The sequence below is a fragment of the Sorex araneus genome, chromosome 2 (genome assembly GCF_027595985.1).
Source record: "Sorex araneus isolate mSorAra2 chromosome 2, mSorAra2.pri, whole genome shotgun sequence".
In the NCBI taxonomy this organism is placed as follows: Eukaryota; Metazoa; Chordata; class Mammalia; order Eulipotyphla; family Soricidae; genus Sorex; species Sorex araneus.
The window spans coordinates 139,946,208-139,973,984 of record NC_073303.1 but is presented as its reverse complement, the minus strand read 5'-3'; the positions used below and the strand labels follow the sequence as shown (position 1 = coordinate 139,973,984).

General features: G+C 44.3%; 1 protein-coding gene and 1 pseudogene across 2 annotated transcripts; one reads left to right on the top strand and one right to left on the bottom strand.

Moving 5' to 3' along the window:
• On the top strand, positions 1-27,777 carry POGLUT1 (protein O-glucosyltransferase 1). Of its 2 annotated transcripts, XM_004606700.2 has the most exons (11): positions 2-184; positions 1,164-1,254; positions 2,818-2,961; positions 4,853-4,988; positions 7,298-7,419; positions 17,367-17,426; positions 19,034-19,133; positions 21,966-22,024; positions 23,340-23,507; positions 24,644-24,700; positions 25,135-27,777. In XM_004606700.2, the coding sequence occupies exons 1-11, from the start codon at positions 100-102 to the stop codon at positions 25,289-25,291; spliced, it is 1,179 nt and encodes a 392-aa protein (XP_004606757.2). In that variant the 5' UTR covers positions 2-99; the 3' UTR covers positions 25,292-27,777. The 2 variants fall into 2 exon arrangements, with proteins under 2 accessions (XP_054984328.1, XP_004606757.2); XM_055128353.1 differs by lacking the exons at positions 24,644-24,700; positions 25,135-27,777 and adding an exon at positions 23,951-24,121 and having other exon boundaries at positions 1-184.
• LOC129402319 (COX assembly mitochondrial protein 2 homolog) lies at positions 7,779-9,260 on the bottom strand (annotated as a pseudogene).

The following is a 27,777-nucleotide window of genomic DNA, read 5'->3' as shown; positions in this document are numbered from 1 at the left end:
CTTTGTGCGGGGCGGTGGGCGGACTGCCATCTTTGTGCGGGGCTGCGCTTCCGCTGGCGCGGGCGCCGCGGCTGGGGCTCCGCTGAGGGTCGGCCGGAGATGGAGCCGCTGGCGCGCGGGCCGCTTGGGCTGTGGCTGCTGCTGCTACTCCTCCCCCCAGTACCTGGCCGCCAAAAGGAGTCAGGTGGGCTGGGGCAGGGCGGAGCCTGCCGCTCGGGCTCGGGTGTAGCACGCTCTCCTGCGCGGCGGGCGCGGGGCTGCTGCTGTGGTCATAGCATCGCGGAGCGGGTTAGGTAGCCGGGCGGAGGGCGCGGGTGTGGGTGCGTGGCGCCGCTCCTCCTGCCCTAGTACCCTGGAGAGTGACCCATCCTCGGGAATTTCGAGTGATAATGCAGCAACCGACTTGAGAAAATCTGCACCTCCCTAAAACACTGTGTCCGTGCGTGGGGTGGGAGAGAAACCAGCATGTACTGTGTTCTGTGCATGCGCGCGCGCGCGCACACACACACACACACACACACACACACACACCACACCCCCCCCCCCCCCCCCATGTACTCTGCTTTTAGGCAATTTCCAGCGTGTACTCTGCTTTTAAGCACACCCACAGTGGGGAGGGGAGGGAGAGGGAGGAGGAGTCAAGCTTATACTCTGCTCTTGTGCATAGTTTCCAGACTGTACTCTGCTCTTAAGCGCTCATGCTCGCTCTCGCGCTCTCTCTCTCTCTCTCTCTCTCTCTCTCTCTCTCTCTCTCTCTCTCACACACACACACACACACACACATACACACACACACACACACACACACACACAGACACACAGGGAATGGGGGGAGGAGAGAGAGAGAAGAGAGGGAGGAGTCAAGCACATACTCTGTTCTTATGCACAGAGAGTTTCCAGTGTGTACTCTGCTCTTATGCACAGAAAGAGACTTTCCAAAAGAAATACAGAGAGGTTAAGGTTAGCAGCTTCCTCCCCATCAATCCTCTTTATGACACTGAGTTTGATAATAAAGGCACAAACCCTTCCTGGCTTTTTGCACCAGTGGGACAAAGAGGGGTTATTTAAAAGTTTGGGTCTTCTGTGGGTTCTGCTTGCCCGCTGCTAGCAATTAAGGGTGCTCAGGGTATTTTCTTAACCCTCACTTACTTCGCTTTTTTAAGGTTCCAAGTGGAAAGTGTTTATTGACCAAATTAACAGGTCTTTGGAGAATTATGAACCATGTGCAAGTCAGAACTGCAGCTGTCACCTTGGGTGAGTTCTTTTTCTGGTTGTGTCTTGGAGAGTGTAGCTCTAGTCACAGGGAGGTGCCCAGAGAGAATCCAATTGCAGTGGTCGTGGAGCCCAGCACAATTTGAGATACAACGGGGTGCCGGGTGCCGGGTGCCAGATCTGTTCCTTTGTTTTTCTTTAGGTACTAACAAGGCCCAGGGGTCAAGAGTCGGGGATGGTCTCAGCACCAGTTCAACACTGCTACCCCCTCCCCCCTCCCCCCCTGGAAGCTGGAGGTCAAGGCTTTTTTGCTTTTTGTCTTGTTTTGGGGACACACCCAGCAGTGCTCAGGCCTTATCCTTGGCTCTGTGCTTAGGAGTCAAGCCTGGTGGGGCTTGGGGACCCTATGGGGTGCCAGGGATTGAACCCTTGTCGACTGGACATAATGCAAACTCGCTGTCTGCTATACTGTCTCTCCAGCCCCAAGGCTGAGTCTCATTCGCTGCTGTTGCCCTGATGTCTGAAGGAGTAAACATCATAATAAATATATCTAATCTTACAGTTTGTATTTTTTTTTTTTTGTTTTAATTCATTTGGGATCACATCTGGCTGTGCTTAGGGCGTACTCGTGGCTTTGTGCTCAGGGATCTTTCCTGGTGGGCATGGGGGGACCATGTAGGATCTTGGGAATTAACCCAGGTTGGCTGCCTGCAGGGCAATGTCCTACCTGCTGTGCTGTTGCTCTCTTCTTGTTTTTTAAGCCTGCCAGTTGGTGCAGGAGTGAATAGAGGGTTAAGGGTTATTAGAAGGCAGAGTGGTGTGGAGCGGGGGAGAGCCCCTCCCCCAGGACCACGTGGGCCTGCTGGGAGTTTTAATAATAATCTTATGGCAAGACACTCAACTTTTCTTTTGCTTTTGGGGTCACACTTGGCGATGCTCAGGGGTTACTCCTGGCTCTGCGCTTAGGTGCACCTGGCAGTACTTGAGAACCATACGGGATACCGAGATTTGAACCTGGCTTGGCCGTGTGCAAGGCAAATGTCCTAGCCACTGTACTCTCACTCTGGCCCTGACACTGAACTTCTCTGCGTCACAGATTTCTCATCAGCTGAATCACAGGGTTCTTTGAGCTCTCCTCTGTTTCTCTGTGGTGCCTAAAATAATTCACCAACACTCATACTATTTACTGAAAACCTGCTTTGTACTGAAAGTCATGTAAATTTTGCCAACTATTGTCAGGTGCTGGAGTCTGAAATGGGTTCAATAAAGAACTGTCAGACAGCAGGAAACGTTCTGTGGGTAAGAGAATGGGAGCTTGCGGCACTGCCAGGATGGTGGCACCTGGGGACAAGAGGCAAACGGGCAGTTGACAGGATATAGATGGAGGCAGGAAGAAGAGTGACTTCCTTTGTCTGTTTTTAGCATTATTGATGTTTCACTTGGCTGCACTTGCTCATGGGAGAAAGCTTATAAGTGTCCAGTCCTTCCTTCGCGCTACCACCGAGGCATCTACAATAAACCCTAAACCCTCATACGGGAACTAAATAGTTAGCCTGGGACCACTTTCTTGTCCTGTTTACCTTCACGCAGCTCGTTCTTTCCCAGGGTCATGGAGGAGGATCTGGCTCCTTTCCGAGGAGGAATCTCCAGGAAGATGATGATGGAGGTGGTGAGTCGAAAGCTGGGCACCCACTATCAGATCATTCAGAACAGATTGTACCGAGAGAAGGACTGCATGTTCCCTTCAAGGTAACCTAACTGACCTAACTCGATGTTGGTTTTCACAGAGAGGGCAACCAGAGTGACAGGCAGGCATAGCTCCTCTTTCCTTTTGCTCGGGGCTTTGCAGGGGAGTTGATGGTGCCCAGAACTTACTCCTGCCCCTGTGCTCAGGGGTCATCCTAGTGTTGCTCAGGGGACATATGTGGTGCTGCGGATTGAACCTGGGTTGGCTGTGGGCAAGCAAGGCAAGCGCTCCTTCCCTCGTCCAGGCCATAGCTGTTATTTCAAATAGCCGAGGAATAGTAATAAGCTCTTCTTGCCTAAAAGTTGATTTTTTTTCCTTTTTCTTTACCTTTACTTTGCATGTTACTAGAGATCAAATCCAGAGTCTTACACATGAAGGCAAGAGCTCTACCACTGAGCTCCTTATTAGTGTTCTGGTCCTTATTAGTATTGACTTATTGATCATCCCTTGCAGTGCTCAGCCTGGTAGTGTGGGCAGTTTGGTATTGTGGATCTCTAGGGTACACCCGGTGGTGCTTTGGGGAGTGTGTCTTGCCAAAACCAAAACTGGGCCTCACATGCTAGGCAAGTATTCTACCTCTTGGGCCATCTCCCCATCCTCCTAAGAATTGTTCTTACCAATGCTTTTACTTGTGCTGAGCCTGTCCCCTCTCTCTCTGAGGCTCAGGCATAGACTGCTTATTCTATCTATGGCTTCCTCCCCTGTCTGCGGTAATACTCAACTAATACAACCTAGCAGGAGTAAACCGGGATGAAAAGGAAATGAAATCATTGATTCAGTGTCTGTTCTAGGCCAATCACTGTTCCAGATACTCAGTGTGTGAGGAAGCATGGCAGGGATGCAGAGAACCCAAGCTGGGACCCAAGTTTTGTGAGCCGCCCTCAGCAGTTCTGTGTGAGAGCTGAGGGACCAACGGCGGGCCGAAGGCTGAGGGCTGGGGGCTAATAAGGACGTTCTCGAGCTCCTCCTGGAAGCCAGGCTTTATATCCTACAAATGACAAGCCTCCCTTTTAGGAGATTTATTTTTCTATTTTATAGCCTAATCTTTATATATGGCATAATTGTCTATAAAGACAATTATACCCTCTGTACAAAGACAGCATAATTGTCCCTTTTTATAAGATCTTATTTCTAAACAGTATGTACTGGGGGCCAGAGGGGTAGTATAGCAGGTAAGGTGCTTGCCTTGCACTCAGCTGACCTGGTTTTTTTTGATCCCCAGCAGCACAGGTGGTCCCCTGAACCCCACTAGGAGTGATCCCCAAGCTCTGCCAGGTGTGGTTTCCCCTCCCCCCTCTCCTCCTCTTCCCCCCATTGCCCAGATAAAGTACTATTATCTGGATCAGCTAAGAAAGATAGCTTCTACAATATTAGAGAGTGCAATAGGCCCCTTAGAAGCTATTTTTAGGTGACTTTGTAAGAGGCTGACGGCTGTCTCGTATGGTGGGTTGGTGGTGCTGGCATGAACCCAGGGCTGGGCAGAGAGAACACAGTCAGTGGGCAGGGCACCTGCCTCACAGGTAGCCAACCCAGCTTCATTCCCATTCACCCATCTGGTCCCCTGAACCTGCCAAGAGTGATCTCTAGTGCAGAGCCAGGAGTAAGTCCTGAGCACCGCTGGGTGTGCCTCCGTCTGCACGGCCCCTGCCCCCTGCAAAAGGAATCCAGGATTTTATACAGATGCCGTGAGTGCTCTACCACTCAGCTGTTTCCTGAGCCCCTGTCTAGTTCTACTTTAAAACTGTGAATGGGGCCAGGGATATGGCTCCGGTCTTGTGTTCATGAGGCCCGGTTCAGTCCCCAGCCCCCGGAAAAATAAATAAAAAGGGAAAGAGACCCGCCTTGCCTTAGAGCAGGTACTACTCTTGTGAATTTGTGTTGCTTGGTTGGTAGGTGTAGTGGTGTTGAACACTTTATTTTGGAAGTTATCGGACGCCTCCCTGACATGGAGATGATCATCAATGTGCGGGATTACCCTCAGGTGCCTAAGTGGATGGAGCCTGCCATTCCAGTCTTCTCCTTCAGCAAGGTGAGTGGGGCCAAGCGAGGCCAGGGGGCAGGCTGGAGGGAGGCTGGCTATCTTAGGGGATCCGAAAGGTACCAGTAAGGATGAAGCCCGAGGTCAGGGAATACTTTTGTGTCCTGTTAACGTCACGATGCTTGAGCAGAACACAGAGGAGATGAGATTGAGGGCTTGTGAATAGTGCGGACTTGCTTGCTGAAGGGTGTGTAGGGGAAGACATGGAGGGTGGGAATAAGAGGTGTGAGGGGCCCTGAGGACACTAGAGGTGGGGTGTAAAGATCCTCCAGAGCTTGGGAGTGAATGGACTTACTTAAGGGACTCAGGGAACACTCTCATTCAAAAACTTGAGCCGCAGTGTGGATACCAGCCGTAAAATTGGGTGTCCTCTGTCATGTTTATCGCTGACTAGACTAGAATGGCTAACAGCAAAACTAGTCTTTGGGTTGAGCTGTGAAGCGAGAGGAGTACCAGGTCTCACTCACCTGTGGGATAGGAGAATTTGGGAATTTGTCAGTGCGCAGATTCTTGTGAATAGTAAGAATGGACTGGGCTGAGCCTAGGTTCTCTAGTGACTAGGTTTGAAAGCATTTGATGGGTAGAAAGAAGACAGCAGACGGGAGAAGAACAGGTTAGGAAAGCCCTCTGGTTTTAGGGAAAGGAGCACTGTTTCCTTGGTTTTCCCAAAGCAGAGGGACTTTGACCCCACTGTTTTGTGTCACAGTTTACTTTCTCTCTAGCCTGGTGAATTTCCTGTGTGGCAAGTGAGCTGAGCCACATTTGTGTTGCATTTCCCATGGTTTAGCCTCAGTTTTCACAAAGTCTTGGTCCCGTTTGTCATGACATCTTCCCAGAAGAACAGATAGAGGCTCCCATGTAAATCAGTAAGAACTTTGTATTTATCTGTTGTTTCTGTGAATAATAAAATATGACAGTCAGTATGTTAACATACCTTTTTTCTTCTTCTTTATATCATTGAGACCTCATTTTCAGGGGAGAGATTGTAATGTGTTACATCTATAGTTCATTATTTCTGTTGAGCATCTCTTTTGGCTGAGGTGCTTGATGACTCACATACCATTTTTTCTCTTGACTGATTTAGAACAGCTCTTTTTTCTGTATTTGAGGGCAATGCAAATAAAAGAAACAGCTAAAAGAAAAACAGAATTAGTGATCTCTCTATGACCAGAGGTTTAAGAGAAATCACCACAAAAAGTAGATGGCTTCATACTTTTCAAGACATGGGTAATATCCCTTGTCCTTGTTGCACCCTTTGGCAGTACTGGACCTGATCAATAACAGCCAATGTGAGCTCAACAGTATCTAGTGCTTGTTGATTACTTATCTAGTTTTCACAAGTAGTGACTATTAAATATGCCTACTATATAGATAGTATTACTGATAAAGGATAGAGAAGATTACTGAGGCATAGGAAGATTGTGTAACTTAGCCTAGGTGGGAAGAGAAGTCAGTTTTCAGTCACAGATGGTCTATTTCAAAGACCCTGTCTCTTAATTATTGTACTGGATTTCTTAATACTTGTTCTCAAAAGAGATCCATTTATGACATGACCAAGAGCTGAGTAAGCCATATTGGTTCCAAATTTAAAGATGAGAAAGCTGTGTGATAATTCAGAATTGGATATCTATTTTTAAATTTAAATTTATTTACTTTGGTTTTGGAGCTTCTCTTGGTGGTGTGCAGGGGTTTTTCCTGGTTCTGTGCTCAGGGACACTCCTGGTGATGATCAGGGGACCACATGGGGTGCTGGGATCAAGCCTGATCAGCGGCATGCAAGCACCATAGCTGCTGGACTATGGGTCCGCCCCATGTATCTTTAGGTTTTTTTTTTTCTTTTTGGGTCACACCTGGTGATGCACAGGGGTTACTCCTGGCTCTGCACTCAGGAATTACCCCTGGTAGTGCTCAGGGGACCATATTGGATGCTGGGAATCGAACCTGGGTCAGCCGAGTGCAAGGCAAATGCCCTACCCGCCGTGCTATTGCTCCAGCCCTGTATCTTCACTTTTTAAATCAAAAACTTAGCCTAACTGTGTGTCCTTGAGAGAAAGAGAATTTGGGGAAATGGAAAAGTTGGTCTTTAGTGGGATTTGAGAATCTGGGATACAGTGAACCTATGAAATCAAAAGCCATGGAAATGTTTGCTTTTTAATGTCTAGAGTGCAGGCTTTGCAGACAAGGGAGAAGCCATTAGCGACAATATAATACCAAGACTTTGTTCAGATCCTGTGCTGTAAATGCAGTTTGTTTCTGTTGCTGCACCCCGACACTGAGCACCCTTCTTGTGTCCCTTGCAGACCTCTGAATACCATGACATCATGTACCCTGCTTGGACGTTCTGGGAAGGGGGTCCTGCTGTCTGGCCGATCTACCCGACAGGTCTCGGACGGTGGGATCTCTTTAGGGAAGACCTGGCAAGGTAGGTCTTTTATGTTTTTTGTTTTTTTTTTTTTTTTGGCTTTTTAGGTCACACCTGACGATATAGAGGGGTTACTCCTGGCTCTGCACTCAGGAATTACCCCTGGTATTGCTCAGGGGACATATGGGATGCTGGGAATAGAACCCGGGTCGGCCGTATGCAAGGCAAACGCCCTCCCTGCTGTGCTATCGCTCCAGTCCCCCGGCAAGGTAGGTCTTTTAAAAGGGGGCATTTGAGGTATCCCTTTTGCAGGTCTTCTGGAAAGAAGAATTTTAGAAGAAATTTAGTTAGATAACTAACCCTGGGGGCTTGGGAGATGAGCTCAAAGGGGCACAGGCTTTGCAGAGAGGAGCCTTGACTTGTTCCTGAGGACTGCTAGGATTTAAAAATCTTGAGCAGTGCACCTGGAGTAGCTTGAAAGCATTGTCAAGAATGGCCAAAAACCAAGAAAAGAAACAAAAAAATAGATTAATTTTTAACTTAAGAATAAAAGACAAAGCAGAAGAGATAGCTCAATAGACTAGAGAGTGTGCTTTTTTTGCAGTAGAACCAGGTTTGACCTCTTGCATGGACCCCAGAGAGTGAGTTGAGAGTAGCACCTGGCCAACATTGGGTGTGTCCCCCAAACACCACCAACCAATCAACCAAGAAGTATGTAGGTAGGAGATGCCTGCAGGGTGGGTCACCTGGGCAATCAGAATTCAATGATGGTGAAAGATCTCTTAGAAACAGTGCTGATCAATGATTTTCTTTTAGAAACTCATCATAAGTCTTCTCTCAGGAGTTCAGAAAGTAGTCATTTCATTCAACTTTATTTTTACAAGTAACTCTCACCTGTACTGTGTGGTTGGAGATTCACAGGGGATGAAGAGATTATCTCTGAGGCATACAGGATGCAGGCCGGAGCAGTATTGCAGTGGGTAGAATCTCGCCTCGCATGATGCCAACCTGGGTTCAATCCCAGTTTCCTGTATTGTTTCCTGAGCACTGCCAGAAGTAATCCCTGAGAACAGAGCCAGGAAGAACCCCTAAGCACCCCTAGTTGTGACCCTAAAGTTATCTAAAAAAAAAAAAAAAAAAAAGGAGAAAGAAACATACAGGTTGCATCATGGTTAGGTGCTCTAATCTTCTGGGTGAGAAACCAAACATGAGTATTATCCACTAGGGTCAATTTGGAAATTTCTTGGTGTGTTGATTTTAGTTTATTAAACTGTTTTTTTAAATCAGTTATTTTATTGAGGGAGAGAAGTTACTCCAATGTTCCCTGGTGGAGGGAAAGGAAGGAAGTGAAAAGTTAAGTATGCTGGTAGAGGAGAGAACTAAAGGCTCTGCCAACATTGTCAGAATCCAGGCTTTTCTGGATCTTTCCATGACTTATGTCTACACAGACCAGTAAAGGGTTCTGGAGACCAAATGAGATAGGATTCTCTCAGCTGTCAACCAAGAGGCTTTAGGTCTTCTCTCAGCAAAGGCATCCAGGAAAATACAATTTATTTTTCAGAACCCTCTGAAGAATTAAATAGTCGCTTTTGCACCACGGCATTACCATGCTCCCTGTTCTTGGTCCTGTTTTCCTTGTACTCTTTCTTCAAGCATTTTCTCAACTCTCGATTAAGATCATTGCAATGACCAAAAATTTCAGAAAGCTGTGATTTTGTGACATTCCTTATGCAAGTTGATCAAGATGTTGCACCCTTCAGTGTGCCAGCGTGGAGCTAAGTCAGGATGCATTCTTGGGAGGCGCTGAGCACAGCTGGACAGCCCCCACCCCCCAGCAGAGCTGGGCCCAAGCCTAAAACACTTTCTTAAATTCAATCACCTTGAGAGAAACAGTTACAAAGTTGCCCATGATTGGGTTTTAGTCATACAGTGTTCTAATACCCTGCTCTACACCAGTGTACTTTTCTTTTTAGAATAACTTTGTTTCATATTTCATAGAACTGATGCTGGGGTACTAGAAAGAGTCTTTTATCAGCTCTTTATTTCAGGTGATGAGAAATAAAGACCTGGAGAGGCTAAGTGATGTAGTCAGGGTAAATACCCAATCTTACTTTTTGTTTTATGGGCAGTGCTCAGCAGTGCTCAGAATTGACTCCTGGCTTTGCACTCAGGGATCACCCTGGCAAGGCATGGACAGCAGCTTATGCCCTGGCACTGTGTTTTTACCTTGGAGCATTAGTAACTGACTTCCTCCCCCGCCTCAAACCCCCCACCGCCCCATCTGTGTCTGCCACCATTTTTTTTTCTTAAAATTTGGGGGAATTTGTTCCCATTGATTTTCTTTGTTGCATATTTATTCACAGCCCACAGACAGAAAGATTTTACTCTCTGCTGTGTGGTGCTGCCAGGTGATTAGAGAAGGTGGTGGGGCCAGCACCAAGCTACTGTGGAGTACAGCCCTCACATACGCCTTCGAGAGTGAGGGCAGAGGAGAGGAAAAGCAGAAGTAGCACATAATCCATTTCTGTGAATACTAAGCACAGCTTTTCTAGAATCTTTTTTTTTTCAAGGTTCAAACATAGTTTTAATTTCTTTTTTTTTAAATTTCTTATTGAATCACCATGTGAAAAGTTACAAAGCTTTCAGGCTTAAGTCTCAGTCATACAATGATTAAACCCTCATCCCTTCACCAGTGCACATGTTCCACCACCAAGAACCCCAGTATACCTCCTGTCTCCCCCACGTCCTCTCCCGCCTGTGTGGCTGATGATTTTCACTTTACTTTCTCTTTACTTTGATTACATTCAATATTTCAACAGAAAACTCACTATTATTATTTGGAATTTCCCCCCCAAAACCAACCCTGCTGAAAAGGCAGCATTTGATAATTTGTTTTCCATTGCTGAGAATGAAGAGCATATGAAGTTTTGGATTTCTGGTATTTTGTGACTAAGTCCAAAGAAATTTCTGCCAGAAATTGCATCATACAAGCTCGTACCTTTGTTTAGTGGGCCTTGTAAGATGGCGGTCACCATGCCGCCACCGGAGAAAGAAAAGGCCGAGAGAGAAAAACCTTTCCTCTCCCGGGGTGGTATGGGCCATAGCTTAGTTCACAGTCTACAGGCTTTCTGCAAGAAGCTGCTGGTGCCAAAAGTAGTTAATGGGCCTCCAGCATTCAGCATCAGAAGGGCCGCACGTGTGCGGCCACTTGGGTCACATCTGGGCAGAGAGCGTAGGAAATTTGAACTTAAAATTTCAGGACCAATTGATGAATTTTTGTTGGCTAGTTTAGTAAAACCTTAAATTGGTACATCTTTTGTCTCAAAACTACTGTGAGAATTTATCTTGAATTAGAAAGCGGTATAGATGGACAAGCAAGGTGCTTACTGTAGGGTTGTATCTTCAAGCAGAAAGTCGGAAACTCCCCCAAGTCCCCCATAATACGGAGTGAGTTGAATCATGACACAGCTATTCAGTGGAGTTATGTGTATGGATGGAGAAGATGGTAGCACATGATTCTTGGTAGCTGTGAGGTTTGCGGACACAGCTTCCCTGGAAAAGGCATCAAATGTAACATAGCAATAGGACTTACCCCTGCAGAGTAGAAGGATGAGTTGATAGATGTATAAAGCCATTACTAGCACACAGGAACTGAGTGCTACATGGGTGTTTGTTCTTTTTAATTATAACATGTTCTAGTAATGTGTTACTTTATAGCATGTATAGTATGGTCTCTGTTGAAAAGAGTAAGGTTTCTCAGTCCTGGTACTATTGACATTCTGAGCTGTATCATTTTATTTTGTAGCAGGGGCTTTCTGTGTATTATGGGATATTTAGCATCTTCTGTGGCCTTTATCCACCGAATGTCAGAGGGAATTTCCCAGTAGAGATAATAGTGAATGTCCAGCGACACAGGGAAATTTCCCCTGGGAATGAGGGCAAAATCACTTTCTGGTGAAAATCACTGACACAGAGAGATGAATGGAAGAAAAATTTTCACTGAAATATTAAATTTTTAAGTAATTACCTGTAGGTGGGGAAATTTCAGATACTTTTTAATACTGCATTTTATGATCTTTTTCTTCCAGACTTTTATATAATGAAATATGTACTGTTTTTCCATTAGAAAAAGAGAATCCATACAGCAAACAAAATTGAGTGTATGGTATTTGTATTTTGGTGGGAGGGTGTTTGGGCAGGACTAGAGATGAGTAGAAAATAGCCAGAGATAGTTCTGAGTTGGAGAATCAAGTAAAGCTGAGCCGGGTAGAAAAAGCTAAAGATAAGAGAAGAATATGTAGGGCACAGACCTCAGTTGAGGAGAAGTGTATGTATCTGAAAAATGATCTATAGCTAAAAAGTTACTTTTTTTTTTTAAATTTTTTTGGGGGTCACGCCCAGCAATCCTCAAGAGTTACTCCTCGCTCTGCACTCAGGAATTATCCCTGGCAGTGCTCAGGGGACCATATGGATGCTGGGGATCAAACCTTGGTCATTTTCTAGTGTCTTAAGCTGTGGGGTTCAATTATTTATGTGGACCCTTTTCTTCCTTCCTGATGAAAACTTAGAGAGCTGTGAACTCTCCTCTTGACACCACTTTTGTTGTGTTCCACAAGTTCTGGTAGCTTATGTCCTCATTCTCATTTGTTTCCAGGACTCTTGATTTCCCCGCCAACCTGCTGTTGTTCCTAGTGAGCTGTTTAATTTCCAGGTGTTTGAGTTATTTCACTCTGTTTCTGGTTGCTATTTACTTCTATTCTCAGTGCATCATGGTGTGAAAAAGTAGTTGATACAGTTTCTATTTCTTGACTGACTTTCTGGAGTATGTTTTGTGACAGACATGGTCTATCTTGAAAAATGTCCCATCTGTGTTGGAGAAGAATGTGTATTTGACTTTTTGGGGATTAAAATCTCTATGTATATTTATTAACCCCCCTTTTTTTCCCCTACAAAGCAGCATTTTCTTGCTGAGTTTCAGTCTACTTGATCTGTTGAGAGTTGACTATTATTGTGTAGCTATCAGTATCTTCCTTCAAGTCTATTAGCAGTTGTTTTAAGTATTTGCTGGTCCTTTCATAGGAGCATATATGTTTTTTTTTCTTTTTGGGTCACACCTGGCGATGCACAGGGGTGACTCCTGGCTCTGCACTCAGAAATGACTCCTGGTGGTACTCGGGGGACCATATGGGATGGATGCTGGGAATTGAACCCGGGTTGGCCACGTGCAAAGCAAACACCCTACCTGCTGTGCTATTGCTCCAGCCCCAGGAGCATATATATTTAAGAGTTGTGAAATCTTCCTGATGTACATATCACTTGATCATTAAGAAATTACTCTCTCTATTTGTTGAGTATAGAATAACGTCACATGAGGCTGACACCCAAGGACAGTAGATACAAGGCCCAGGAGGATTGCCCCATAGCTGGAAGCCTGCTTCATGAGCGAAGGGAAGAAGGCAGATGGAATAGAGAAGGGATCACTAAGAAAATGATGGCTGTAGGAATCAGTCAGGATGGGAGATGTGTGCCGAAAGTAGATAATGGACCAAACATGATGACCTCTCAGTGTCTGTGCTGCAAGCCATAATGCCCAAAAGTAGAGAGAGAGTATGGGGAATATTGTCTGCCATGGAGGCAGGGGGAGGGTGAGAGGGGGGGGTATACTGAGGATATTGGTGGTGGGGAATGTGCACTGGTGGAGGGATGGGTGTTTGATCATTGTGTGATTGTAACCCAACGTGAAAGCTTGTAACTATCTCACGGTGATTCAGTAAAATTTTAAAAAAAAAAATTACCCTCTCTGTCTCTTAAAATTTTTTTAAATCCTGAAGTTTTTGTTGTCTAAGTATGATCATCTCTGCCTTTTTCTGTGGGTTGTTTGCTTGAAATACTGCCTTCCAACCTTTTAATTTGAGTCTGAGTTTGCCCTTAGCTTTCAAATGTGTTCCTTGTCGAAAGCAGATGTTAGATTAAATTTTCTAATCCATCCTGCCACTCTCTCTCTCTCTTTTTTTTAATTTTAATTTTTTTGTTTATTTTCTCTTTTTTTTTAGATTTTACTATCATAAAGTTGTTCACAGTAATGGATTACATTCAATAGTTCAACACCAATCCCACCACCATTACACCTTCCCATCACCATTATTTTGAATTTTCCCACCACTACTCAAGCCTGCCTACAGGCAGATGCTAGATAATTTATTTTGTATTGCTTGTTATGAATAGCATGAGATTCGAGGCCGTAAGCTCCTGGAATTCTAAAATTTTAAATATTAGGGTCTGGAGGCATCTCTGCGGCAAACTGCTTGGTTTCGAGATTCATTTGTGAGTCTCTGAATCATGGCCATTAATGAGCTTAAATGGCACTGATAGCAGTTCGTGGGGGTGACAACCAGGACCCCATAGGGGTAGGAAGGTGGGAAGGAGCCGTCAGTCCCCGATCCCTTGCACTCTCTGTCTCTTACTTGGTGCATTTTGTCCCGTGAGATTATATTCATGGGGTTCTGTGCCATCTTTCTGTAAAAGCTTAGTGTGTGAGTTTGTCTTACCTTTAAGTAACCCCTTCAATTGTACTTGTAAAGTTGGTTTTGAATCTATGAATTTCCTGAGCTGTCATTTATCCGTGGAGTTCTGAATTATTCCTTCAAATTTGAATGAGAGTCTGACTGGGTAAAGTATTCTTAGTGAACTGTTCATTTCATTGTGTGTGTGTGTGTGTGTGTGTGTGTTTCAATTATATCTCGCTGTTTCTTTAGGCCCAGAGGGTATTGTGTGATAAATCTGCTATAAATCTTAATGTGCTCCTTTGTACATGATTTTCTTTTGTTGATTTTTCTGTTTTCAGTATTCTCCCTATCATTTTCTTTCATCATACTGATTAGGATGTGTCTTGGAGTGTTTTTATTTGGGGTGTCTTTTGCCTGGTACACTTCGGACCTCTTGAATCTGGGTGCATACACTCTTCAGCTCTGGAAGCTTCTCAACGATAATTCCTGTGACTAATGCTTCTTCACTGGAACTTCCTTCCTAGGTCTCCGTTATCCTGATGATTCTTGTGTTATTCCTCTGGAATTCATCCCAGAATTCTTTGTCATCTGTTCATTTATTTATTTTTTTCTATTTATTTATTTATTTAATTTATTTTTTATTTTATTTTATGTTTTTTAATTGAGACACCGTGAGAACAGTTACAGGGCTTTCAGGATCAAGTCTCAGTCATATAATGGCCCTTCACCAGTGCACATGATCCATCACCAAGAACCCCAGACACCGTCCCTCCCTCTCCCCTTCTGCCTGTGTGGCAGATGATTTTCAGTTACCTCTCTCATTGCTATGATAACATTCAATTTTTTTATTAGTGAATCACAATGAGTTACAGTTACAAACTTATGAACTTTCATGTTTGCATTTTGTTTATATCCCTCCACCAGTGCCCAGTCCCCTTCCCCAATATTCCCAGTATCCCTCCCACGCTCCCACCCCATCCCACCCCACCTCTGTGGCAGGGCATTCCCTTTTGTTCTCACTCTCCTTTTGGGTGTTGTGGTTTGCAATAGAGGCACTGTGTGGCCATCGTGTTTGGTCTATATTCTATTTTCAGCACACATCTCCTATCCTCTGCGGGTCCTCAAACCACACTTTACCTGGTGTTCCCTTCTCTATGCGAGCTGCCCCTTCCTCCAGCGTGTGGGGCCAGCACCCAAGACTTGGAGCCAATCTCCTGGTACTTATCTCTACTATTCTTGGGTGTTAGTCTCCTATTCTGTTATTTTATTTTATATTCCACAGATAAGTGCAATCTTTCTATGTCTGTCTCTCTCTTTCTGACTCATTTCACTTAGCATGATACTTTCCATGTTGATCCACTTATATGCAAAGGTCATGACTTCATCTTTTCTAACAGCAGCATAGTATTCCATTGTGTAGATGTACCAAAGTTTCTTTAACCAGTCATCGGGTTTTTTCCATATTCTGGCTATTGTAAACAGTGCTGCAATGAACATTCGAGTGCAGATGTCATTTTGACTGTTACTTTTTTGCCTCTCCAGGATATATTCCCAGAAGTGGTATTGCTGGGTCAAATGGGAAATCAATTTCTAATTTTTTGAGAAGCAACCATACTGGATAACATTCAATTTTTGACCGAAAACTCACTATCATTATTTGGAGTTTTCCCCCCAACTGTCAGAATCACATCATTAGATCGTATGTTTTCTATTGTTGATAATAATGAGCATATGATGTTGCACGGTCGTGAAATTGGCCGCCCAGTTTTGGGATTCTGGTATTAATACCAGAGGTATTTCTGCCAGTGGCTATTGCATTCTGAGATTGGTTTGTGTGCCTCTGGGTGTTCATTTATTTTGAGGCTTTCTCTGCCCCTCCACTTTTCTGCTGTTGTCTGTAGGTTTTCTACATCTCATCTCGGAGCTCACTGACTTTTGTCTTCAGCTTCTTAGTTACTGCTAAGGCCTTCGAGTGAGTTTTTCATTTCACCAGTCAAATTGTTTAGTTGTCTCATTTCTGTTCCCATACCGCCTGGAGTTTTGTTGCATTGTTCCTGTGAGCCCATTAACATCCTCAGCTTTTCCTCTCTAATGTCCTTGTCAGAGAGCTGTCGAGCTGGTTATTAGTGGCTGAATCCTCAGGGCTACACCATCACTAAGTGTGCTGGGGTTATGGTTGTTGTTGCATTGTGCCTTTTGCCCTCTGGAGGTGTCTTGAATGTGATGTGTGGGTAGGGTAGGTTGTCTGTGTGTGCCCTCTTCGAGACAGGAACAGCTGCACGCTAGGCGAGAGGTCCGGCATTGGGGCAGGATGGCGACTTCTGCATGTGGCTTCCAAGCTTCATTCAGGTGCTTTGAGTTTGAGGGAGCAGGGTCATGGCGGGCTTCATGGGCATCCTGAGCTGGGGGTGAATGGCAACTCTTTGTCTTTGTTGCCTTGTTTCTCTGAAGGTTCCTGGAAGCCTTGAGGGGAGTTGTTCCTGGGAAGGGAGGGAGCGTGTGCTGGGGCCAACCGTGTTCTGCCCACGTTAAAGGCGCACTGCTACCCTTTGAGCCATCTCTGAGCCTACAACTTCACCTTTATGGTGCCTGCAAATAATTAAGAATTCAGGAACAGACAAATGAGTGATACCTCTTTTTTTTTTTAATTTCTTTTTAAAGTGTGTGTGTGTGTGTGTGTGTGTGTGTGTGTGTGTGTGTGTGTGTGTGTGTTGGTTTTTGTACCACTACTGGCAGGACTCAGTGCCTCTACTCCTGGCTCTGTTTTCAGGGCTCACTCCTGGCCAGCTTGGGGGACCATGTGGGTAGGGCCTGAGATTGAACTTGGGTTCCCCACATGCCAGGCAAGCACCCTGCCCGCTCTTCTTCTCTCCAGCCCTAAATTGATACCTTTCACATGTTCAGAGCACACAAAGGGGCAATATTGCCCTCAATTCTATTTTTGCCTCCCCCCTTTTTTTGTAGTTTTCATTGCCTGTTCATTTTATAAGTAGCTCTATACCTGGGAAGAAAAGAAATCAGGGCCCAGAGCCATTGCCTTGATGCAGATGACCTAGATTTGATCTCCGGCATCCCATATGGTCACTTGAGCCTACTAAGAATGATCCCTGAATGCAGAGCCAGGAATAATTACCCCTGGGCACCACTAAGCATAGCCCCAAAACCAAAATCCACTCCCCACCAAATTTTTTAAACTTAACAAAAAAAAAAAAAAAAAAGGAAAGAAAAAAAATCATTACTATGCTGAGTTAAACAATCCCAAATATATAATTTAGCTCTTGGGAGCATTTCTGTCAATGTTATTAAGTATTTTACTGGCTAGCACCTCCGGAAATGAAATAAATGCAAAATAAGAATACTACATTATTTAAGACTTTTTATGTTCATTACTCTGCATTGTACTTATTTAAAAGTAGAAACTGAACTTTTCAGAAATGACTATGCCATGTCCATATATTTTTTAACGTTAACTAAAAAAAATTAATCAAAATCTATTTTTAGGTCAGCAGCACAGTGGCCATGGAAAAAGAAAAATTCCACAGCATATTTCCGAGGATCAAGGTGATTGTATTTTCTGATATTTTATGAAAATATTCTCCCAGTTAATGTGTAAAATATGTTATTCGGAGAGAGTGAGGAACTCTAGTTCAATCAGAATTCAGGCTAGGGAGCTCAGTGTTTTTTCCCGATCCCTCTTGGTTGAAAGGAAATTCAAGGAAGCAAATCAGTTCACCTGTCCTGTCATCCTCTGTATATTTACAGAGTGCCACAGTGTGCTGGATGCCGAGTGAATGGATAGTATGGAACAAGAATAGATAGGAACTTACAGTTTCAAGTAGCGGATGATCTTGCCCACGGTCACTCTGCTAGTTGATGGCAGACCAGGAATCACCACAATCTCCTGAGTTCCTGCCTTTTATAATCAGATGTGGCTGCCAGGTAGTGGCTAAGCACCGGATTGTGCTGAGATAATAGATTGGGAAATGGAGAAGAGAGAAGAAGGGAGGGAAGAGGTTAGTCTAAAGCATCTGTGTAGTTGAATTCCATACCCCCAGGTGACAGGACCAGTACTTGGTGGGCAGATGCACAGTGAACCCACAGTTGAGTACGTGGATGGATAAGGGCTTTTAAGGAGCGTTCTCCTTTTGGATTTGGTGTTTGTGCAACACTTGGCAGTTCTGAGAACTGACACTTGGCTCTCTGCTCAGGGATCACTCCTGGTAGTGCTCAGAGAACCTAGTGAGGTATCAGGGACTGGACCTGGGTTGGCTGGGTGCAAGGCCAGCACCGTCCCCCCTGTACTGTTGCTCTGGCCCATAAGGTATGTTCTGCCCAAGCGCACACTTTGTTGTTACTTGCAGTGAGCCTCAGCATGGAGATGGGCAGATCAGCCACTGTTTACTCTTTCTTACCAATTTCTGATTTTCACAACTTGAGATCAAAGGGGTTGTTTTTGTCTTTTTTTTTTTTTTTTTTTTTTTTTTGGTGGTGCCAAGAACTTATCCCAGGGCCTCACACTTGCCAAACAAATACTCTACCACTGAGTACATCACAGATGCTTATTTTGGGATCCATATGTGTATCTCAGGACTTTCAAAAGTTATTTGTATTTATATGAGGATAAATAGAAATAGGCATTTTTCTCCCCATACACCAGGGTTCACATTTCTCAGACTCTTTAGGGATCATGATCCCACAAATGTCAAGACTGCTGGACCATAGCTAGGACTTTTCTTGCATTTAATCACTAGTATTTTTTAAGTCCTTTACTTTTCTTTTAAGATATGATACTTTCTAGAACTCACCTAACAAAGATTATTTAGCTCTTTCAATAAGTATTGTTACCTTGGCACACAACGGTGATTAGAAGATCCTCTGAGCTCACTGACAGGGGCAGCTCTTTCCTGGATACAGTTGTCATGATTAGGACAGTAATCCCTTAAAGACTAAACATAAGCAAAGATGGGCCAAAGATTCACCATTTCTGAAATGTATAGTGGGGGGTAGCCTAGGACCACCTGGATCTGCAGTGTTGAAATCTTCCTGCCTTTTTCTGTAGCCCAAGAGCTGCCCACCTGTGCTTAGTCGTTGCACTGAGTCATCTTTCCTGGATTGGGAACAGTGTTCCATTGTCACACGCAGCTTCATGTCATGTATTTCTTTTATAGGACAAGTCCAGAACGAGATCCTCTCATTCTTCTCTCTCGGAAAAATCCAAAACTTGTTGATGCAGAGTACACCAAAAACCAGGCCTGGAAATCTATGAAAGTAACTAGCATTCATCTGGATAGAATTCCATCAGTGGACATTGTCACTCAGAGACGGTTGCCCCCTTGGGAGAATTTCATATTTGATTTTCTCTCTGGTGGGATTAATGGAGAGAAAGTTCCAAGAACTAGTTCTTAGTGTAACTTTTTCAAATGCACATTGCCCTTCGCTTTTTTTTTTTTTGCCCTTCGCTTTTTTATGATAGTTACATTGCACTACTTTGAAAGGTTAAATGGTGGTCACAAGCGATAGCACAGCGGGTAGGGCGTTTGCCTTGCACTCGGCGACCTGGGTTCAGTTCCTCCATCCCTCTTGGAAAGCCTGGCAAGCTACCAAGAATATCCTGCCCGCATGGCAGAGCCTGGCAAGCTACCCGTGGTGTATTTGATATGCCAAAAACAGTAACAACAAGTCTCACAGTGGAGATGTTACTGGTGTCTGCTTGAAAAAATCAATGAACAGCGGGATGATAGTGCTATAGTGCTTCTTTTTTGGGTCACATCCAGTGATCAGGGGTTACTCCTGGCTCTGTGCTCAGGGATTACCCCTGGTGGTATTTGGGGGACCCTATGGGATGCTGAGGATCGAACCCGGATCGGCTGCATGCAAGGCAAACGCCCTACCCGCTGTACTATCACTCCAGACCCTGGTCACAAATTTTTTATGTAAAGAGCCAGATGGTAAATATTGTGAGCTTTGTAAATCATATGGTGTTTGTGGCAACCATTTATCTTGGCTATCTAAGCCCAAAAGAAATCACAGACAGTAGGTAACTGAATAAGTGGAACTGTGTTGTCATAAACATTTGTTTATGGAACTGAAACTTGAATTTCATATAATATTTACATGTCAAAAAATACTCTTTATCATTTCAATTATCTGAGAGGTAAAAAAGGTTTGTATCTTATGAGCTGTATACACAACAAGGAAGGGGTCAGATTTTTCCTGTGGAAAAATAAAAACCTTAATTTACAGAAACCTTAATTTACAAAAATAGTACTCAAATCTCACCATGCAATACCAACCATGAATCTTTCAAAATTAATCAAATGAATCAGAGTCTCGGGGGGTCCAGGGATTCAGGTATCTTCTTTTGTTTAAAACTTTCCAAATGATTTTTAGGTGAAGCTAGCAATCACTGACTTTGGAGTTAGAGTCTCTCTCTGTTCTGAACTCTGTGATTTCTTGCCTTGTTATTGTTTTTGTTTTGTTTTGGGGCCATACTCGGTGATACTCAGGGGTTACTTCTGGCTGTGTACTCAGGAATTTTTCCTGGTGGTGCTCAGGGGACCAGATACGAGATGGGTTGCCAGGGATCAAACTTGGGTCGGCCACTTGCAAGGCAGTGCCCTCCCCTCTCTTCTATAGTTCCAGCCCCTGGCTTCTTGCCTTCTTGAAAGTTATTTCTGTGGACTGGAGAAATAGTACAGGCATGAAAAGCCCTTGCATTGCATGCAGCTGAACCAACCTGGATTGGTTCCCAGCATCACATATGATCGCCTTAGCACTGCCAGGAGTAAGCCCCTGAGCACCACCAGGTGCAGCCCAAAATCATACAGATAAAAAGGCTACCTCTAAGAATGCTTATCTTAAATTCCCATGTGTTCTATGAGGATGATATGAGAAAAAGTTTTAAATTTCTCGAGGGAACACTCAGTCTGAAATTATGTATTATTGAATAGTTTTTTTTTTTTTTTTTTTTTTTGCTTTTTGGGTCACACCCGGCGATGCACAGGGGTTACTCCTGGCTTTACACTCAGGAATCACCCCTGATGGTGCTCAGGAGACCATATGGGACGCTGGGAATCGAACCCGGGTCGGCCGCGTGCAAGGCAAACGCCCTACCCGCTGTGCTATCACTCCAGCCCCTATTATTGAATAGTTTTAATCAAACTGGAGGCAGTGAAGATTAAGAAGATTTGAAAAAATAATAATATGAAAAAGCGTTCATTAGGCACAGCATCTACTGTGGGAGACTGCAAAAGCAGATCCAACTTGCTTCCCCCACCCTCACCCCCACCCTCACCCAGATATTTGCCATGTGCTGCAGTGGCTGAACATTGGCGGTGGTGGAGGTGGTTGTGGGGGGATGTCTTAAACCTGAGGGCCCCAGGGGCTGCAGGAAACGGTGGTAGAGAAGATGGAGAGTCACTGTTGTTGGAGCACTAGGAGCTTCCACAGACATCCTTTTCTTTGAACAGCAGCATTTAGAAACCTAGTTACGTTTTTGCTAAGAAATACATTGCTGCCTATCAATGTTGGTAATGGTTTGGAATTCTTGTGAGATACTTTGCATGGCCTGCAGATAGTTTGTGGGTGCACCCATCTCTCGGCATAGCACCCGCAAATTGTATCCTCCTGTGTGGGTAACTGACAGTGAGATGGGCATTCAGAGGAGCCATGGGCCTTGGGGAGGTGCAACTTTAAAGTCAGACTCGGGGCTGGAGCAATAGCACAGCAGGGAGGGCGTTGGCCTTGCACGTGGCTGGCCCTGGTTCGATTCCCAGCATCCCATATGGTCCCCCGAGCACCGCCAGGAGTAATTCCTGAGTGTCTGAGCCAGGAGTAACCCCTGTGCATGGCCAGGTATGACCCAAAAAGCCAATAATAATAATAATAATAATAATTAATAATAATAATAATAATAAAGTCACACTCAGGTTAAATATCTTGCTCTTCCAGTGGGGCCATATGACTGAACAGATCTCTCTATGACTATACTGCCTCCTGAGCATGTGTGTCTTGCAACTTGAAACATTTAACAGTGCATAAAGCACAGTGGTCTTGAATAAGCCGCCCTGCTGCAACTGACAGCTTCTCTTTCCCTTCCAGGATACCTTGGGGAAGCCGGCTGCTCAGGATGTGCACCTTGTTGATCACTGCAAGTACAAGTAAGGATCCCAGGACTTCTGACTCTTGGATAGTGCCGCTCTGAGAGAGGATTCTAATACAGGCTGAAACTGGGGTCCTTATGTGTTGAACTTACTCATTTAGCTGTCATTTGCCGAGGGTCTGCATTGTACAAGCCTGTGGAGACAATGAAAGTGAAATGTGCTTTCTGCTTCCATAGAGTTTGTGTTCTGGAGAAGAAAAGTGCTAGGAGACTGGAGCCGTAGTACAGCGGGGAGGGCGCTTGCCCTGTATAGGGCCGACCCCAGTTCCATCTCCAGCACTGCACGTGAGCCCCCCCCAGGAAGGACTCCTGAATGTAGAGCCCCCCTGAGTACTGCCAGGTGTGGCCCATAAAACAAAAAGAAAAGAAGAAAAGATGGTAGGATGTCTTCTCTCACACATATCCGACAGTTCCTGAGATTAGATGATACTTTCATTGGGTTAGTAAAACAGCATAAGGTTCATCATGCGTAGAACATCTGTAACTAAAATATAACTAAATGCCAGGAAGAAGAATTAGATGTACTGTTAAAACCAGGTGGGAGGCCCCACAGGGGATAGTTCAGAGAGGAATCCTAATTCCATGCACAGTGGAAACTTCAGAATAGAAGTAAATGGTGACCCCATGATGCATGTATGAAGAAGTGCTGAAAAGAAATGTTTATTTCTGAGGTCGCTGTTCTTCCAAGGGACCTTCCTTTTTTTTTTTTCTTTCTCTTTTGGGTCACACCCAGTGATGCACAGGGGTTACTCTGGCTCTGCACTCAGGAATTACTCCTGGCGGTGCTCAGGGGACCATATGGGATGCTGGGATTAGAATCCGGGTCGGCCGCGTGCAAGGCAAATGCCCTGCCCGCTGTACTATAGCTCCAGCCCCCACAGGTTGTTGAGTTATGCCTGGTTCCACTTGACACGGTTGGAGAGCGAAGAGCTTGCTTGAGACCAGAGAGGGGTCCACTGGGACAGCGGCAGTGGGAGGGGACTGGGCCAGCACAGACATTAAGTCTAGAACAGCCTTTAGAAAAGGATGTTTTAGAAAAGTCATGCCCGTTTGATCCTCTGCCCTTCTGCCCCAACCTCCGGCTCCTGGCCTATCTGCCATGCCTGGAGAAAAGATTCTGCTTTTCCCCTCACTCTGACATTCCCGGGAACCTCCTGTGTCTCCAGAAAAGCAAGGAGTTCCTGGTACACCACCATGAGGAAATGGGAAGAAAAGGGAGAGGAGTCAGAGCAGAGGGTGAGGTGGGGGTGGGGGCAATAGGAAAATATGCTCTATTTATTTAGTCTTCAAGTTTGCTTTCTTTGCTCTCATAGGTATCTGTTTAATTTCCGTGGTGTCGCTGCAAGTTTCCGGTTCAAACATCTCTTCCTTTGTGGCTCGCTCGTTTTCCACGTTGGGGATGAGTGGCTGGAATTCTTCTACCCGCAACTGAAGCCATGGGTTCACTACATCCCAGTCCAAACAGACCTCTCCAACGTTCAGTAAGCAGCCCACCCCCACCCTGCCCGAGGGCTCTTGCAGTTGGCCTTGAAGTCCCTGGCATTCAAGGGTATTTACTCCTGAAACCGGAGTGATAGTACAGGGGTGAGGCCCTTGCCTTGCTCATCACAGATCTGGGTTTGATCCCCAGCACTCCTCCCAGCTCCACCTGGAGTGATTCCTGAGTGCAGCCTGGTGGCACGTCCCCCACAGACAAAACCCCAAACAAATAGAGCCACTTACTCCTGGCCATTATCGTCACTGGAAGCTCTTCCCTCTTGGCCCACTTTGAGATCACTGCCTTATTATCCATTGAGTGGGATAGAACTTGAAAAAGTGCTCAAGTGGTGGCTAGAAATGTAACATCTGGACATTTCGCAATGAGGAAGCATTAACCTCTCAAAACTGAAGATAGGAGTGTTCAATCTTAACTATCTTCTCACAGGAACTTTCAGCTACAGCCCGAGATTTGACCCCAGTGAGCTGAGACACATTTCCTCTGGTGATGGGAGGAGTTAGGAAGAGGTATGAGAGGGGCCAGCGAGGTGAACCCAGTGCCCTGTCTGGGTCCAGAGCAGGAGATAGGAGGGAATTTTTTTCTTCACTTTTTCTTTCTCCAGCCCAGGACCTCATATGCAAGGCAAGTGTACTCTCACTGAATTATACCCCCAGTCCTTTATCTTCACTTTTTTTGTTGTCATTTGATTTTGGGTCACACCTGTAAGTGCTCAGAGGCTACTCCTGGCTCTGTCCTCAGGGTCATTCCTGGTGGTAACGGGGGACCATTTGCTGGGCTGGGGATTGAACTAGGGTCAGCCACATGCAAAGTGATTGGCTTAACCCCTGTTCTATCTCTTTGTTGTTGTTTTTTCTTTACATTTGATGTGTGTATTTGAACATATATCTGTTTTTGCAAAACATTTCTCAAATCTACATCAGGTTATCTTTATTTTGTGTGTGGGGTTTTTGATTGTTTATTTATTTATTTTTTTTTTGGCTATTATTTTGTTTGTGGAAAGACTGGACATTTTTGATTTAAGAATCACCATCCACATATCTGAACCTTAATCTGTAGCCTTTCTGCTTAATAATTCACTCATTACTATATTTCTGAGGCCAATAATTCTTTTCATTTTAGGGAGCTGTTACAGTTTGTAAAAGCAAATGATGATGTAGCTCGAGAAATTGCTGAAAGGTAAGTTCCGCTTGTTTTTCCTTTTATATTTTATCATCCTATTTTCCCCTAAAGTTATCTGAATATTGTTACCCTGGTGATAGCAGATTTTTGTCCTCATTATACAGAAAAATACTTATAATTGTAGCTGTTCAGGGGCAAAACACCTTTATATATATCCAAACCCATCATTTAGAAAAATAGACTGAAATCCTTGAAGTAATAAAACAACTACTTTTTCTGAACATTGGATATCCATTTTCTTGTTTTAAAAAAATATGCAAAGTTCTGTTGCCCAATGCTTGTATATAAATAGGTTTGATGGCTGTTGGGTTGATCTGAGTTTCAAATGGGTTAATTCACATAAAGTATTTTACTAAGGGTAAGCACTCAAGTATAAGCCATAATTTTATTAACTGCAATGTTTTAAATGTTCACATTAATCTTGTCTCTAGGGGAAGCCAATTTATTATAAACCATTTGAGGATGGATGACATCACTTGTTACTGGGAGAACCTGTTGACTGAATATTCCAAATTCCTGTCCTATAATGTGACCAGGAGGAAAGACTATGAGCAGATCCTTCCCAAAATTTTGAAAACTGAACTCTAGTAGTCACCATCAGACCATGGGCCTCTCCCTGGAGCAGATCTTGGATGTCCTGTGGTGAGGAGCTTACCGTGAAAGGGGGCATTTTGACCTTGAATACTGTTATTAAGCCAAAAAATATGATTTTTCTTCTCATGCTGCACATAGAGCAACTCTGGAAGAAGATCCAAAATGTGTATAATACAGACTAGAAGCAGCTTACTGCTTTGGCAGAAGAAGGGCCAGAAATCATGAGATACTGGTTTTGAACCCAATCTTACCTTTTATTTTCTAATGACCAGTCACAGCTTGTGCCTCAAATCATCCGCATGCCTGTTTTCATCACTGTGAAATGAACTGTGTGAGATGATGCCCTTGGTTCCTGTTACTTGGACAGAAACTTGATCACTGCAATTCTGCAGATGTTCCAGACTTGATTTTTGTCACTGTGTTTTAATAGGAAACACTAACATGTGAAAAATAGCTGGGATCAGTTCCTGAAAAGCCTAAGGGTGCAGTGGTTTTTGTAGAAACATAAATGCTCAGGAGGTTTCTAAGTAACACATAGAAAGGGGCCAGTTGGATATCAGGTTCCCTTTTCTGTGCCTTCGCAGCCTTTTTTTTTTTTCCCCTTTAAAGGTCTCACAAACCAAAAAAGATGAAAATTTCTTAGTTAATTTAGGAAGTAATCCTTACTCTTTAAAGGGATTGTGTGTAAAACAGCACACAATCCTCACAGTTGCACACCCTTGATTTTGTTTTAAATACGGACCACACCTGGTGGTACTGACCGGGAGAATTGGGTGGGACATGGGGGGCACAGGGCATGTCCTTTGGGGGTTCACTATGTGATGCTGGGTTGTGTGGAAGTTTGTGGCATCATAGATTGAGCTCAGGGCCTTGCATGTCACACTCTCAGCATGTTCTACCACTTTAGCGATTTCCCCCGCCCTGTTTTCTTCTTCTTTTTTTTCCTTTTTGGGTCACATCCGGCAATGTATAGAGGTTACTCCTGGCTCTGCACTTAGGAATTACTCCTGGCGTTGCTCAGGGGACCATATGGGATGCTGGGAATAGAACCAGGGTTGGCTACGTGCAAGGCAAACACACTACCCACTGTGCTATTGCTCCAGCCCCGTTTTCTTCTTAAATTGACTGTGTGACAAGAATACCAAGGGATCTTCATATGCAAAATGGTGAGTTCAGAGCTTTCAGTTTTAACACTGATTTTTTAAATGAGATGTTTTAGTACAAATTTATGTTAGAATGCCTTTTTTCTCGTTTCCATTGTAAAAAAGAATTTTTACTTTAATCTCTCTGGATACATTCCCTAATGTCAAAAATGAGGAAATTTTTAGATATGATTTTGATGACTCAGAATCATCCCTTCGGACCCAACTTTTTTCACAAAGAAAAAACTCTTTTCCTTTGCCTTTTAAGAACTCTTAAGAAGATTTTCTGGAATAGTACAGAGGCTAAGGTGCTTACCTATGTGTGGCCAAGCCTGGTTTGATCCCTGGCACCACATATGGTCTCCCAAGTACTGCCAGGAATGATACCTGAGCACAGAGCTGGGAGTAAGCCCTGAGCACCTCTGGGCATGGCCCAATTACCCCCTCCATCCATTAGCAAAAATTAAACTCTCTTTCACAAAAATTTAAATGTAAGGATTTTCTTAGAGGAATTGAATATCCCTACGAAGCTCATTACATGGAATGAGGCAGATACTTTGGTTTGGAGTGTTCAGAATTCATGGGGACTGTGGCCCGGGATGCTGGCAGTCAGGCGATAAGCGTTTATAAAGTTCCAGTTGCTTTGTCATTTATGAGGCCTGATGAAATGTCACCGTTCTCTTTTTAGTTTAGTTTTCCTCTCACTAAAATAGGAACAAAATTTTCTGAAGCTCCATTTCCATAGGAGTATTGCCTCCTGCCTCAGGTATCAGCTCAAGCATGACACCTCTCTCAGGCCTTCTTTTCATTCCTCCTTCACAATAGACTCATGCTGGCATTATACAACTCTGCATTGCACTGCAGTTTGATTCTCTAAATTTTCTGTGATTTGCTTAATGGGTGGGAACCATGTTTTACTCACCTTATCTCCAAACTCTAGTAAATCTTTCCTCACACCGAGGAGATACTTAAAAATGGTTGGATGGATGAACGGACGAACAGACAGAAGTATAGCTGGGTAGATGGACAGATGAAGACAATGGCTTACATAGATCCTAGTTAGATTGTCCAGCCATCAGCTTCAAGGGGAACCCGACAAGACTTCAAGAATTTGATCAATGCAAATTGTTACGTGTCCTTTGAAGAGTCAGTAGGGACACCTTTGTATTTAAAGAGAACAAATGTTACTCAGATTTTTATACTTGTGTATATGTTTACTTCCACTGATGGTATGAGAATGGTTTGTAACAATATGTAAAAATGTGTTTTTTTAAATAATTTTTATCCCCATAACTTTTGAATGTTGTTACTGGTTTTTAATATAAACTAAATTCCAGA